The sequence below is a fragment of the Coccinella septempunctata genome, chromosome 8 (genome assembly GCF_907165205.1).
Source record: "Coccinella septempunctata chromosome 8, icCocSept1.1, whole genome shotgun sequence".
Lineage (NCBI taxonomy): Eukaryota > Metazoa > Arthropoda > Insecta > Coleoptera > Coccinellidae > Coccinella > Coccinella septempunctata.
In genome coordinates this window covers 13,334,551-13,349,145 of record NC_058196.1, presented here as the reverse complement: position 1 = coordinate 13,349,145, position 14,595 = coordinate 13,334,551, and the positions used below count along the sequence as shown (strand labels likewise).

The 14,595-nt window shown below is 40.0% G+C and overlaps 1 protein-coding gene across 1 annotated transcript; it reads left to right on the top strand.

Annotated features, from left to right (window-relative positions):
* The first annotated feature begins 5,597 nt into the window (after nucleotides 1-5,597).
* LOC123318718 (chromosome transmission fidelity protein 18 homolog) lies at nucleotides 5,598-8,598 on the top strand. Its single transcript, XM_044905424.1, has one exon. It carries the CDS (start codon nucleotides 5,747-5,749, stop codon nucleotides 8,516-8,518), a length of 2,772 nt encoding a protein of 923 aa, XP_044761359.1. The 5' UTR covers nucleotides 5,598-5,746; the 3' UTR covers nucleotides 8,519-8,598.
* Nucleotides 8,599-14,595: the final 5,997 nt, after the last annotated feature.

Sequence of the window (14,595 nt, the reverse complement as noted above, 5' to 3'; positions counted from 1 at the left end):
TAGGTTAAGATATAGGAAATATAAGAAGACTAAGAATTAGAGTAGGTTAGACTAGGTTAGAGTTAGGTATAGTTAGGTAAAAATAGGTATATAGGTTAAGAATTAGAGTAGAATAGTGTTAGGAATTAGAAAGTTTAAAATTATAGATTTAAACAATAGGGTTTCTTCTTTTTTTTGATCAATAGATTTGGTAATTTTTAAATACAGGTGGCCAGATATTTAAATTACTTGGCGCCCACAAATTCATTAAATTCTTTATTGTTTCATGCTCAAGAGGTTACCCCACCCTGAGTGAGCTGGCTGGTCACCTTTTTGTTACATCGATCCAAAATTAATTAAGTAATTTCTTTTTTTTTACGTAACAACATCTCTGGAACAGAAGTACAGAAATGTCAATAGTGTTCCTGACAAAGATACAGGACCTGGGTGATTCCCCAGATCCAAGTGATATTACCTTGCGAGGAAGGTTACTGAGGCCGTTAATTCTGCCTCGAGAAGTTACCCAAGGTTCCTGGATGCGGGCGATATCTATCCTCTTATCCTGGATGCGTTTTCCAAGGAGGTAGGATCCAACCTTGGAATGCTGTACATTTGTTTGTGGGCATTTAGAGCGGCGCCATCGCTGGATGTCACAGCTCTCTTCTTCCTCCCAACCACCGACCCTTTCCTGGCCGTTTTATCAGCTTTGGGAAGAGCCCCGGTGGGAAGGGCTGCCTGCGGACCTCACTCCCTCGGCGGGCTCACCTTTGGAGGTGCCGGCGGAGGTGGAGGGATTAACCCCTCCTTCCACTTTCTTGGTTTGGGTGTTCGGCTCTTTATCGGCACCCATGCCCTTCTCTCTGGTCCGGAAGGTAACCCTTCCGAACCCATAGTAGGGCATCATGTCCAGGGCTTTTAGCCTAGACATGGAGCACTCATCAACAGAGAAGGTCCATGTCCGGCCCGGCCCTGAAACCTGGTGGTGTAACACCGCCCAGTTCCAGTTCTCTGCTTCCAGGTCTGGGTTCATCACACTCAGACCTGTCAGCACCTCATCTTGTGAGGGTCGAACTCCTAGTGGAGGGTCAGGGATGTACGCTACGCATACATAGGGCTTTGGCAGCTCCGATCCCTGGACAATGCGGAGGTTGTTCCTATCCCACGGCTTGATCTGCAACAAGCAGTTGCCGAGCCACGAGACGGTAGCCTCGTACGCGCATCTAATCATAAGCCAACCCGGCTCATGAGTACTGCTCAAGAAGCGGATCCCTGCTCCTTTTTCCTCCTTCCTGAGGGTATGCCTCCAGTCTTTGACTGTCCGGTCAAGTTGGCGCCGTAATTCTTGTGCAGGCCCATAGCCACGACACTACAGCTGGGCAGGAGAAGTTGGTCCAAGGTGGGATTTTGGAAGGCTACCGGTAGTGTTGTTAAGACTATGAGCCAACTTATAGTCCCACAGTCCTCAGCTTCATTTGTAATCATCAGCAGGAGGACCCCTCCTATCCATCACCTGGAGACGCGCCTGATTGGTACTTCACTCCAATACCAGAAACATCATAGCATACATATTTCAGTTACTCACATATCTATTATTCACAGAATTTTCGGAACCACAATTAAAAAAAACCTTACAGAGGTATATTACAAGACCTGTATGTTAGCCTGTCAGTATAGTTTATTTATAATTTCCTTAGGATATTGTCTCTTTATAACACAATATACAAATTGATAACACTCACGGCAAGTTTCATAACATTTTGACAGTCACTCGATGAACAAAACGAAATCAATCAAACCTTTGCATTTCTTATATTAATTAGAAATAGAAAGATATCTAAAAAGCCATTCTGAACAAAAATTACTAAGTTTCCAGATCCTAGATGATATGTTTAATATTTTCTTTTTATTTAAAATGAACATCAGAGACACTCGTTGATCGGCCGCCATTTCAATGAATTCGCAACGAACGAATGCGCTTCTTAAATCGTCAACATCTTCCCTCTTCAATGCGATCTTACCTTACCACAATGCCTGCTAGGCGTTAGGTATTCAATAGAATACGTTAGTATTCTATATTAGAATACGTAAATGTATGAAATGAATATTATTTCATACATTGCCTGACTTTTTCAGCCATTCATGCAATGCCTAGGCATTGTATAGAATGCCGGATTATACACAATGGCGGTAACATATAACCAGGTCCGTCCATCATTGAACTGGGGATAATCTGATCAGCCTATAAAATTTATATCAGTGTCATTCAGTTGAGAAACAATAATCTTAGGTTAGGAGATATCTTTGTTCTAGATTAATTTTCTGGTGTTGGACGATTAAGAAAGGCAAAATGTGAATATTCATTTCGATGATTTTGATAGTGCTGAGATATATTATAGTGTTCTGTGGTGCAGAGAAACCTTTTTTTGTGCCCTAGAGGTAGGAGGAAAGCCTACGGCCTTCTCCGCAGTGCTGCGGATTCGTATGGGACGTTCACCCACTAAAACCACCTCCTCTACACGATAGTCAGAATCCCAAGGACGCCGATTCCAACTAAAGTGTTTCGTCGCTTCGGGCACTAGCTGATATTAGTGTTCTGTGCTAGCCGGCTCACCAAGGCGATTGGTATATCACGGAAGGCCCTTGAGACCGTTCACTCCTTCCCCCTTGGATGTCGGGGATGTGGGGGGAGCTTAACACCTCAAATTTCGTTGCTCTGCTCACAATTTGCAGTCTCACAAAGAACTTGTGAGACCTGCTATTTGCTAACCATTGTTCCGAAGTTACACCCTGGCTCTGGTTACGGAACTCGAGCGGTCAGGGAGAGATCCTCGGAAGGTCTTGACCCGGCTCACGTATAATTTATAATCCTACAACATATTTATAGTGCCGTTGGCCCTAGTCCCTCGGGGATTGTGCATTGAAGTTGCGGTGTCTGTCAATGAGAACTGACAGAAGCGCTAACTTTACTCCTTGGGTCTTCCTCAAGTCCATGGTATTCGAGGGGCCAAGTGGATCATACTTGCTTCTTGCATGTGGTACTAACATTACTTTTTGGGTCTACCTCTTGTCCGTAGACTAGGGGGGCCAAGGCAGCCATAGTTAACTTTCCCATGCCAATCACCCGAAGCCTTTTCTCACCAGCTCTGTCTGCAGCGTCTTCTAGGCATTCTAGCTCAGGGTGGGTCACTATCTAGGCGCACGCCGCGACAAGAGCCCTTGGATTTAGAAGGGATCTGGGTTGTGGTGTGGATTACTATAATTGCTCCTTGGGTCTGTCCAAAGTCTGCGGGCGACTTCAGGCGCCAAATAAGTCATAGTTACTCCCCACCCATCATCGGTTTTGTGTTAGGTACCAACCAGTGACAAGAGAGACACCCTTTCTCTATGGTACTAACGCTACTCCCTGGGTCTAACCCGAGTCCGGAGATTCGAGGGACCAAGTGAGTCATAGTTACTTTTCTCTCGTGTGATACTAACTTCTTGGGTCTGCCCCCGTTCCGTGCACTAGGGGAGCCAAGACAGCCATAGTTAACCACGCCACTTCCTCGTGCGAACCGTCCAAAGCCATTTCTCGATAGCTCTGTCTCCGGCGAACTGTACGCCTAAACTTTAGCCCTTGGATTGGAAGGAATTTGGGTTCGATTATTGTGGTGTGAAGCACTAACATTGCTCCTTGCTTGCGATCCTCTTTTTTGTTTCCCCACTGTCGTTTTCGTTGTTTCCTGTAACGTAGAAATCTTTGTAGTGGGGAACGCATCAGAAATAGGAATACAACAGTGAGGTACTAATATTACTCTTTGGGTCTGCCCCGAGTCCATGAATTCGGGAACTCTGGGAGCCAAAAAGTCATAATTACTCCCTGTTGTTGTTGGTCATTCTTGGTATTCATTGCTGCCCTCAAAACAAGTTTTGAGATTTCTCGCCGTGCACCACGACAATGTGATACCGACCGCACAGGTGCCGAGAAACCTGAGCAAAAGAAAAATACCTATATTCTACGTTTTATCCCTAAAAAAATTGAAAGTTCAGTGGTTCCTACTCTCAAATCTTCGACTGTGGTCCGTATATACACTTTGGTTTGGTTTCTTCTGGTTAGTAAGTGGGCGGTCCGTTTATGCCGAATTCCTGACAATTCGGCTCAATATCTGTCACCAGAGTAACCGCTCTGGTAACTTTCGGTTACCAAATGTGTATATACGGACCATACGCTTTATTGAACTCTAAAAGAACTGGACGACGAAATGTGTGTCCAACTGAGACGGAAGATGTAGAGCAACCCATCTCTTTCTAATAGTTCGGCAACCAATCGAATAACCGCATCAGACGTCGGACGCAGCAGTCGTCTCACTTCAACGCCCCGGGTTGTTTTTGCTTACATCGTTATAAACCAATTGACAGAGCGCAGAGAGAGATAGATTGCTCTACATCTTCCCTTTCAGTCTTCCTCAGTTTGCCGGCATCGCGATGCCGTTCCCATAGACATATAGACATGGACTGTGCCTTCCTTTTATATATATGCATTAAATACGGTAAAAAAAGTGACAGAGAGAAACGCACGTCGGGCATGCAGTTGTCTTTTTCTAGAATTTTGATTGGATCACACTCACCTCTATGTGAACAAAAAAGAGACAGTTAAATGCCCGACGATCATTTATCTCTTTCTATAAAAAAAACATTTTCATGCTGACATTGCTCAGTCCATGTCTCTATGTCTATGGCCGTTCCAGTTCTTTGAGTTCAATGAAAATCTTTGGTTCCTACAATAGGGCTGTGGTCCGTATATACACTTTGGTTTCTTCTGGTTAGTATACCCTATATAAGTTATAATTTCTATAGTTCCTAGTTCCTACATTCTAGGCATAGACATAGAGACATGTCTATATGTCTGAGATTCTAGCAAAGAATAACAACTCTCTTTGATTCTAGGGTACTCCCAGGGATACTACAGTTTGAGTGTCCGTGGGGTTATGGAGGGTACCCCTCCATACGTGGGGTACTCCTATTATTTGAGTTCTGTGGGGTACTAACGATTTGACAGAATCAGCTGATTGTCCGTTACCGTGGGGCACACAAAGCTTTTCATTATCACTATAAAGAGGCGTATGGTCACAGCCCTCTTAACACTTAACTTAAGAGGGCTGTGTTATGGTCCGTATATACACATTTGGTAACCGAAAGTTACCAGAGCGGTTACTCTGGTTACAGAGTATTTGAACTGAATTCGACATTCACGGACCGCCCACTTACTAACCAGAAGAAACCAAAGTGTAAATACGGACCACAGCCCAACTGTATTCAAGCGCTTTTGGTCATTATTGGTTATAATTCGTGACGTCATGAACTAGTCCTTCAACGTCATCATTTTGAACCGCAGATAACCGGAGATAACCATACTTGAGAGCAGGGTTAAACTTCTGGAAGTGAAGTTAGAAGTTGTGAAGGGCCATAACCAAGGGCAAAACCAGCAATAACCGCGGTTATTACAGGTTATTCGCTTGAAATCGATTCAAAGTGTATATTAGTGTTCTGTGGTATATACGGACCACAGCCAAAGTAAATCATAAAGTAAGTCAAGGTTTGTTGGGTCTGTTCTGTGAAGTAAATTTAGTTCTGTGTTCCCCATAAACACAAGCGTCAAATTGGAGGTTACCGAATTGTTTTTCATTCAGATTGCGAGATTCCGTCTACGTAAAATTCGTAGACTCAATAATATTGATAAAACTTATGGTAAAATTCAACAACTAATTAAAGGCTTGAGCCACAAAAAATGGGTGACTACCCAAATTCAGACGAAGAATTCGAACTTCAGTATGGGGACGAACTAGAACTCTTAAACGAAGTGGACGATTTCGATGAGCCTGTTGTGAGAACAGCGGAAAATAAGGCCCGAAAAAGTTTGGATTATGGTTTACAAAGAACTGTCACAACGAACACACAATCAGATTTATTCTTCACGCAATCACAAGAATCCAATAGTAGTCGAAACAATCTCGATAATTCTTTCACAACCGATTTTCAACCACTTAACGAAAGAAACGATAATAATATTCCCAAAAATGTAGCAGACAGTAATGATTGTATTAGCCAAGCCCCATCAACTAGCCTAATCAATACTGCAGAGCAGCCACCAACTAAGAAACGTACAATTGAAGAGTTATTTGGAGATATTGACGATCTTCTATTTGAAAATGAACGAAAAGCTAAGAAAAGCAGGCCTGATACAAAATTAGAGCAACAGATGGAGATGATTGGCAAAATTCTCGAACTCAGGAAGCAAAGGGAAGAGAATGATAATATTCTATTTCGTAAAAATAATAGAATTTCGGTGGATGATAGGGATAAATTAAATTTATCGTGGAGGGTACCTGCATATCCTTTTATAAGTATAACTAGACATGATAAGGAAAGATTTTATGTAAGATGTCACTCTGATGATTATGAAAAAGAGGATGTAAGTAGAGTAATAAAAGATATAAATTTCGTAGGTGTAATGGGAGATATGTTCAAAGAAACATGGCAGAAAGCTCAAGAAATCATGAATAAAAATCTAGATGATTCTACAAAGAATGAAGATGTACAAATGGAACTAGAGGAAGTTGAAGAAGACAATGAACTTTGGGTGGATTTATATAAACCCAAAAGGTATTTGGAACTATTGAGTGATGAAGCCACCAACAGAGTTATGTTGAAATGGTTGAAACTATGGGATAAAGTTGTTTTCAATCGTAGACCCAAAATACGACCAGAAAATATTGAACCATTAAATAAGGCACGTACCAAATTCAATTTTATCAATATTATAGACAATCAATTAAAATTAGATGAAGATGGAAGGCCTCTTTATAAAGTAGCTATGCTCTGTGGAAGACCAGGACTTGGTAAAACAACATTAGCTCATGTAGTTGCTAGACATGCAGGTTACAATGTCATAGAGATAAACGCTTCTGATGACAGAAGCTTGGAAAGTTTCAGAACATCTCTTGAAAATGCCACACAGATGCGATCAGTAATTGACCAGCAAAAACGTCCTAACTGCATAATCTTTGATGAGATAGATGGAGCCCCTGCCAATTCTATAGAATTTTTAGTCAAGTTTATCAATGGAACTGTCGTAAGAGGAAAGAAAAAAGAAAAAGGGGGTAATACATTGAAAAGACCAATTATTTGTATTTGTAATGATGCTTATGTCCCAGCTTTGAGAAGTCTTAGGCAAATTGCTTTTATTGTAAATTTCCCTCCAACATCCTCTGGAAGATTATCAGAGAGACTCCTGGAAATATGTAGAAAACAACTATTACACACAGATGTTGGAGCAATGCTTGCTTTAGCAGAAAAGTCTAACAATGATATAAGATCTTGTTTGAGCATACTACATTTTTTCAAGACAAAGAAAAGAGCTATTACATTATCTGATGTTTACCGATCTAATATTGGTCAAAAAGACATGCAAAAGGGGTTATTTTCAGTGTGGACAGATATATTCAGTATAGAGAGGGCAAAAGTGAAATTTTCAGGTATGCAAAACATGCCCAAAGAGGATAAAGAAAAAAATTATGATATGAGTTATAAGGCACGAATGCAGAAAGTCCTTGGTGTGGTTCAATCCTTTGGGGACTATGAAAGATTGGCTCAAGGTGTATTCGAGAATTTTCCCCAGATGCAGATCAAGGAAGCTTCTTTGGTTGGAACCTGTCAAGCTTTGAACTGGTTTTGCTACACAGATAAAATCAACCGATTTATAATGAGTGAACAAAACTATAGCTTAAGTTCATATCTACCATATGCTTTTGTTGTGTGGCATTTTCAGTTCTCATCTTTAGTTTGGCCAAAAATTAAGTATCCAAATGAAGGATATGAGGTCAGACAGAAACTCAAAAATAACACTGCAACTGTAAAGGAAATGATCCAGGGAGTCCAACCTAAAGTAAGAGTATTTGTCAATGCTAAAAACTTGATACTAGACACACTGCCTCTTTTAACAAGGATAATAAGTCCTTCTTTCCGGCCTGTGAACTTCCATTTATTCACTACTGAAGAAAAAGAAATGTTTGTTAGAGTGGTTGAAATCATGATTGATTATAATCTAAATTATGTACAGGAAAAAAATTCAGCTGGTATATACGAGTTCAAATTAGATCCAGATGTAATGCCTATAGTTATGTTTCCAAACATATCACAAGATAGAAAAGTTTTATCTTATTTCAACAAGCAGTTGCTATCTAGGGAAGTTGAAATAGAAAGAATTAAAAAGGTTCAAATTTCAACAAGAGAAAACCCTGCATCAAACAATTCAAAGAAGGATGTTACTTTGTTGAAATCGCCAGAAGAGCAGAAACTACCAAATCACTTGCAAAGATTGAAGGTGAAATCGTTGAAGAAAATCGAACCAGCTGTTACCAAAGACTTTTTCGGAAGGATTATCCAGACCCCAACCGGCAGCAACAAGGGGCCCCAATTACATGGAGACATTTGGTATAAATATAAAGAAGGTTATAGTAATGCTGTCAGAAAAAAGATTAAAATGTCAAGCCTATTGTAAATATAGTGTAAATTCCAAATACATATTGTTTTTCATCACTTTTTATATTTAGTTAACAAATAAATAAATTATTTTTCATATTTTTCGAACTTTGTTATGATAATATGGTGGATCCTATGAAAGCACTGAGTGTACGTGCTGTAAGGAATATTAGAAGTTCATGGCGAAATATTTATTAAATCTGTTCTAATAAATTTCATACCAAGATATGTATATGGCAAATGAGCCTTACTTTTTAAAATATGTGCAAGGATTTATGACTCCCATTTCTACCAAAATTTATATCAACTCGCTTATATTATATTATATCATTTTTAATATATATATATTTATATATATAGAATTTACTTCTCATTATTTGACAGAACGCCGTTCGACAACAAAATTACTGACGATTCTTTTCTGGTTCCTTTTCCGTTCGATATAATCGGAAATGTGACATTGTCCAACTTTTCAAAGATTTTGTTTTGTTCATGACCTCGAAGAAATGACGACTGAATTGAAATCGTAGCTTTGAGTATTCAATTTGAGTTAATACTCAAGGATCGGAGCCATAATCACAAACTTGTGTCGAGATCCCGACTTATAACTCGGGATCTCGAGATCCTGACTTATAGGTCGGGATTGAAAATAAAATAATTCCTTGGCCCTTCCAGTTCGTAAGTTCTCAATAAATAATAAAAGTTAGTACCTATCAGGAATTAATAATTATTTTTATTCCCTAAAAATTGGTTCGTTATAAGCGAACATTACTGTACATTTAAAAGAAAACAGGTACAAAGTGAAAAACAAATTGAAAAATCAGAACATAAGTCGTATACAGCATAGGTACTGTGGTACCACAGATTACAGAGATTACTGTAATCTGTGCTGTGTACTACATAGTTAGATGAAAAATCTAGTCCTTTAATGAGCATCCGCAGATCCAAAAAAAGTTGTCAATGATTGCAATAAATTATTTTCAAGTTTAGCTGAAAACATGACGAGGTCATCACAGTCAACGCATCATCAGGACTATGGACTACCCCCCATAATCAGGACCTATAATCTATATACACTGTCTATTATACAGGCAAAGATGATAGAGTTCAAAGACATAGGTTGCCTCTGATCTTTGAGTATTAAGGGAATACTCAATGGTAGGTTTATGTCTCTAGCCCCCCCAAATTTGAATTTTTCAATTTTTTTGACGCAAAAGTTTTGTACTAGTTTTGTAACCGATATGTACCATTGAAAAAAAGTTTTGTACCCCTAATTAAAATGATGAAAATACGGGAGGGTCGTAGACATGCTCACCCCTCATTTTCGAAATTGCCAATTTTTTTATCTCAAAGTTTTGTACTAGTTTTGTACCGTCAGAAAAAGTTTTGTACCCTAATGGGTACCACACACCAGGCGTTTTCCCGGGGGTTTCGGGTAGGCAGCATCGAGGAATGCCAATCAGAAATCCCCGTGTGTGGCCGACCATCCTCAACTTTCATCATCCTCAACATCTGGGGATTTATTGTACTCGGGCGACCGATTCCGAGTTGCTGAATACTACACTAGAAGTGGGCTTCCTAGTCCCGAGTAGAAGCCCCGCCTGGGGCTGACCTAGAATCCGATCGTCCGATGGGATTCTCCGGCATCGATGCTGTCTACCTGAAACCCCCGAGAAAACGCCTCGTGAGTGGTACCCATTAGATTAAGGTACCTGAGAAGGTTTCATATTGAGGGGCGCCGGCTGGAGACATGTTTTCGAAATGTACCGTCACAAAAACGGCACCCTTCCAACCCCGGAGGTGTACCTATACTGCATATAAAAGTACTGAGACCCACAATGAAATAATTGAGAATGCCTTATGAGCTTTTTGCGGGATGTGGCGATCGCAGCGAAACCAGAGACTCTGTCTCTGCATGAATGCGCTGCATGTATGGTCTGTCGCTGCCATCCAAAGACAATCAGATCAGACATCACTGGCACCATAGGGGAAGGGTGTCTGACTGACACCTTGGAGGTAGGAAAACCTCCATGAACGACACCACGATACTGATGCACCGTTATCAACGGTATCAACGCCGCGCCGCGTTATTTTTCTATTGTGGTGTTCTTCATTCAACATTCGAATATGGCAGGAGAAAGTCGTGTTGGTATATGCTCCGCTGAAGTTAACTGTAAGAAATGTAAAGCTAAAGTCGTTAATGTCGTGAAGTGCGTGACTTGTGGTGGTTGTTATCATAAATGTGGTGCTAAAACTCTAAAATTTGATTTTCTTGACAAAGCAACGATTAAGTGCTGTTCAACCCCGGAGGTAGAGGAGTCAAATGACGTGGAATTATTTATTATTATTATTTATAACGATGAAAATACGATTGCACCTCCTGTGGTCCACCTCCCACATGACACTTCTAATCGGGGGGATTCCACCTGTGTTGATAATACATTGAGAGTCCCTCGACATGTGGGGACGGATTCCCCGATGGAATTACCACGGCTGCCAGATGTATCAGTGCCTGTTAACGACAAATTGGATTCTAATGTTGATAAAAGTGAATGGAAAAATGTCCATAGAAAAAAATCTGGGAAGAATGTTCGGAATACGTTGGCGGTTGGCAATGATACTGGACATGCAACAGTTGAGGGAGTCAGAGGGTGTCTCTCTATGTGTCTAATCTCAAACCTGAAACAACTGAAGGTGAACTTTGTGAATTTTTAGTTAAGACATTCCCTGAGGTGAAATGTGAACTTCTGAAATCCTGCCATCCGGAATATTATAGCTCTTTCTGGGTTGAACTTTATAAAAGTAACTTTGAGAAGGCAATGCTACCACAGAATTGGGAAAATAGAGCGAGTGTGAGAAATTTTTTCCAACGAAGGAGATTGATGTCCGTGAATACGTAGTTTCTCCGAACCCAGAATATTGGTTTCCGGGCTACTCCCCGATCTTTAAAGCTGCTGCAGCTCAATGTCCAGTGTATTTCCAACAAAATGAACCAATTAGAAGTGCTGTTGTCGGAGAAACGTCCACATATTATTGTAAGCACGGCTGAACACTGGTGTGGGAAGGAAGAGCTCACTTTTTTCTGTCGTGTTACTCACCAGCATGGAGGTACCTACTGTGATTTTTGGTAGAACTGACATCGGTTCCGCGTTTTACCATTGAATCAGTTCTGCGTGGAACTCCATTTTGAATGTTGCGGTGTTGAAATTGTGGATGGTGATTGTCGAATGTGTATTTTGAGTGTCTATCGTCCGTCTGATGGTGACTTTGGAATTTTCTCGAAAATTTTTTGTTATTTGTTGCTATTCCTCCTGCGCTATGACGGATATTTATTTATTTGTGGAGATTTTAATATTGATTATTTGAGCAGCAAATTGTCACTAAGACAAGGTTTCGTAGATTTGATGACTAGTTTCAATTTGAGTGTTCCCCAAATAAAAATGGTGTAACGCCTTCATCAAAGATTGACTATGTTCTGACTAATCTCGACATGAGTCAAATGCCTCGTTCCAGAATCGCATCTTTTCCATCTGTTACGTCAATACCGTCCAATCAGAGCGTAGATCTACGTCTATCTACGAATTACAGCAAAGTCTGCTCGCTTTCTTTCCTCCAAGATGTAATTTTGGACTCTACTAATGAACAGCTCATACCTTTGAGCCTGATATTGGTGATCATTTGGCTCTATCTATCTATGAATCTGTTATTGTTTGAATTTGACAGGTGCAGTTCAGTCAAGATTTCCCACATTGGTAGAAATAATTCGAAACGATGGATCTCGGCAGATGTGAAGATGGCTAGCAAAAATCTTTACTGGCTTTGTGTTAATTCTAGAAGCGAAAAAAATGCTATCGAGTACAAACAGGAGAAGAGAAGATATAAGACTCTACTCCGCTCAGCTAAATTGAAGTTTCATCAAGACTTATTTGCAAATTCGGTAAATCGCACAAAGACAGTGTGGCGGTTAGTTGATCTTGAGGCTTAGTACACATGAGGGCGTTAAACGCCGCGTTGAGCGCGCGTTTGTAGTTTTCACTTCGACCATCGCGTTTGCAGCGCGCTTCGAGTTACTAGACTGGGCACACAGATTACAGAGTAGAACTGTAGACTGGGCATCGGAGCGTACACATGTACGCGCGCTCAACGCGGCGTCTAACGCTCTCATGTGTACAAAGCCTGAGACTGGTAGAAAGTCTAATCTTGGATCTAGAATTAGAGTTGATCTAGACAATAGGGTATTAGAATTAGAGAGATATGGAACGTCATGCGGTAATAACGTCAAGCGCTATTAACGTTACGACGCATGCGTATTTCGATTTTCAGAATAGAGAGTTGAAGTGCAGCCACGAACGTAAACGTTAACGTTATAATTGACATCTAAGCATGCTCATTCGTCCGTTTTTAACGTTAACGTTAGCGTCAGCTTTACGGCCTACGTAAACTAGCGGTCTCCCACGTATATCTTAAACATCGACGTACGTTAAACGAGTAGCACCGATGACTTGCGAATGGCCGAATTTTGATTGTTAAATGCAATTCTCGATAACCTCAAACTGTCATTGTTTACATTTCCTGTGTATTTTCTCATAATGAACGAGAATTATAGGAAATCAGCAGTGATTTGAAAGTTATCAAAAGGATTAAGTTAAATTACTGTGTTATCAGATTACATTCAGTACATAAGGAAATGGCTGAAACTACACTGCAATTCTGATGTCTCTAACACTTGAGCATATCATTGATAATAAAATACTTCCAAGCTGAAAATTCTCTTTATTAGGCATATAAATCATTAGAACATCAATATTCCAAATGTTATTCCAGCTGTCGGAGCTCAATATTAGATAAAAGAGAGTTCACGCGAAACGAAAGCAAAATCAAATTGATAGGTTATGTTTAACGTCTGACGTTTCATGACGGCAGCACTTCAACTCAAATTTCATCACAACACGTAAACGTTATATCTGACGTTATTTCTCACGTTAACGTTTACGTTCAGGCTAACGTAGGCTAACTAAGGTTAAGAGAGAGTTGAAGTGCAGCCACGAACGTAAACGTTAACGTTATAATTGACATCTAAGCATGCTCATTCGTCCGTTTTTAACGTTAACGTTAGCGTCAGCTTTACGGCCTACGTAAACTAGCGGTCTCCCACGTATACCTTAAACATCGACGTACGTTAACCGAACGTTAAACGAGTAGCACCGATGACTTGCGAACATTGAACTAAAGTTCAATGCTTGCGAATGGCCGAATTTTGATTGTTAAATGCAATTCTCGATAACCTCAAACTGTCATTGTTTACATTTCCTGTGTATTTTCTCATAATGAACGAAAATTATAGGAAATGTGATTTGAAAGTTATGAAAAGGATTAAGTTAAATTACTGTTATCAGATTACATTCAGTACATAAGGAAATGGCTGAAACTACACTGCAATTCTCATGTCTCTAACACTTGAACATTTCATTGATAATAAAATACTTCCAAGCTGAAAATTCTCTTTATTAGGCATATAAATCATTAGAATATCAATATTCCAAATTTTATTCCAGCTGTCGAAGCTCAATATTAGATGAAAGAGAGTTCACGCGAAACGAAGGCAAAATCAAATTTATAGGTTATGTTTAACGTCTGACGTTTCATGATGGCAGCACTTCAACTCAAATTTCATCACAACACGTAAACGTTATATCTGACGTTATTTCTCACGTTAACGTTTACGTTCAGGCTAACGTATTAGAGAGATATGGAAGCATCCTTAACGTCATGCGGTAATAACGTCAAGCGCTAATAACGTTACGACGCATGCGTATTTCCATTTTCAGAATAGCGGGCGGTATTAACGTTACCGCATGCCGTAATTTTTTAATTTACGGGTGGATAACGTTGAACGTTATCGTAATTTACGTTGTTTTCTTGCCTTGCGCATTACTAATTTTCCGTTTGTTTTGACAGAAGTATGTTATGTTATGAAAAAGGGGCCTCTTAATCGACATTGAATCGAATTTTTTATAAGAGCAGAAGAGACTAAATGAGTTCCTCAAGAATAATCTAATAACCAAAGGTAAAAGTGTATATCTTCAATTAGTGGGT

Bases quoted from the DNA above. Each gene is read 5' to 3' on its own strand.
- LOC123318718 (XM_044905424.1), top strand. From the start codon at position 5,747: ATGGGTGACTACCCAAATTCAGACGAAGAATTCGAACTTCAGTATGGG.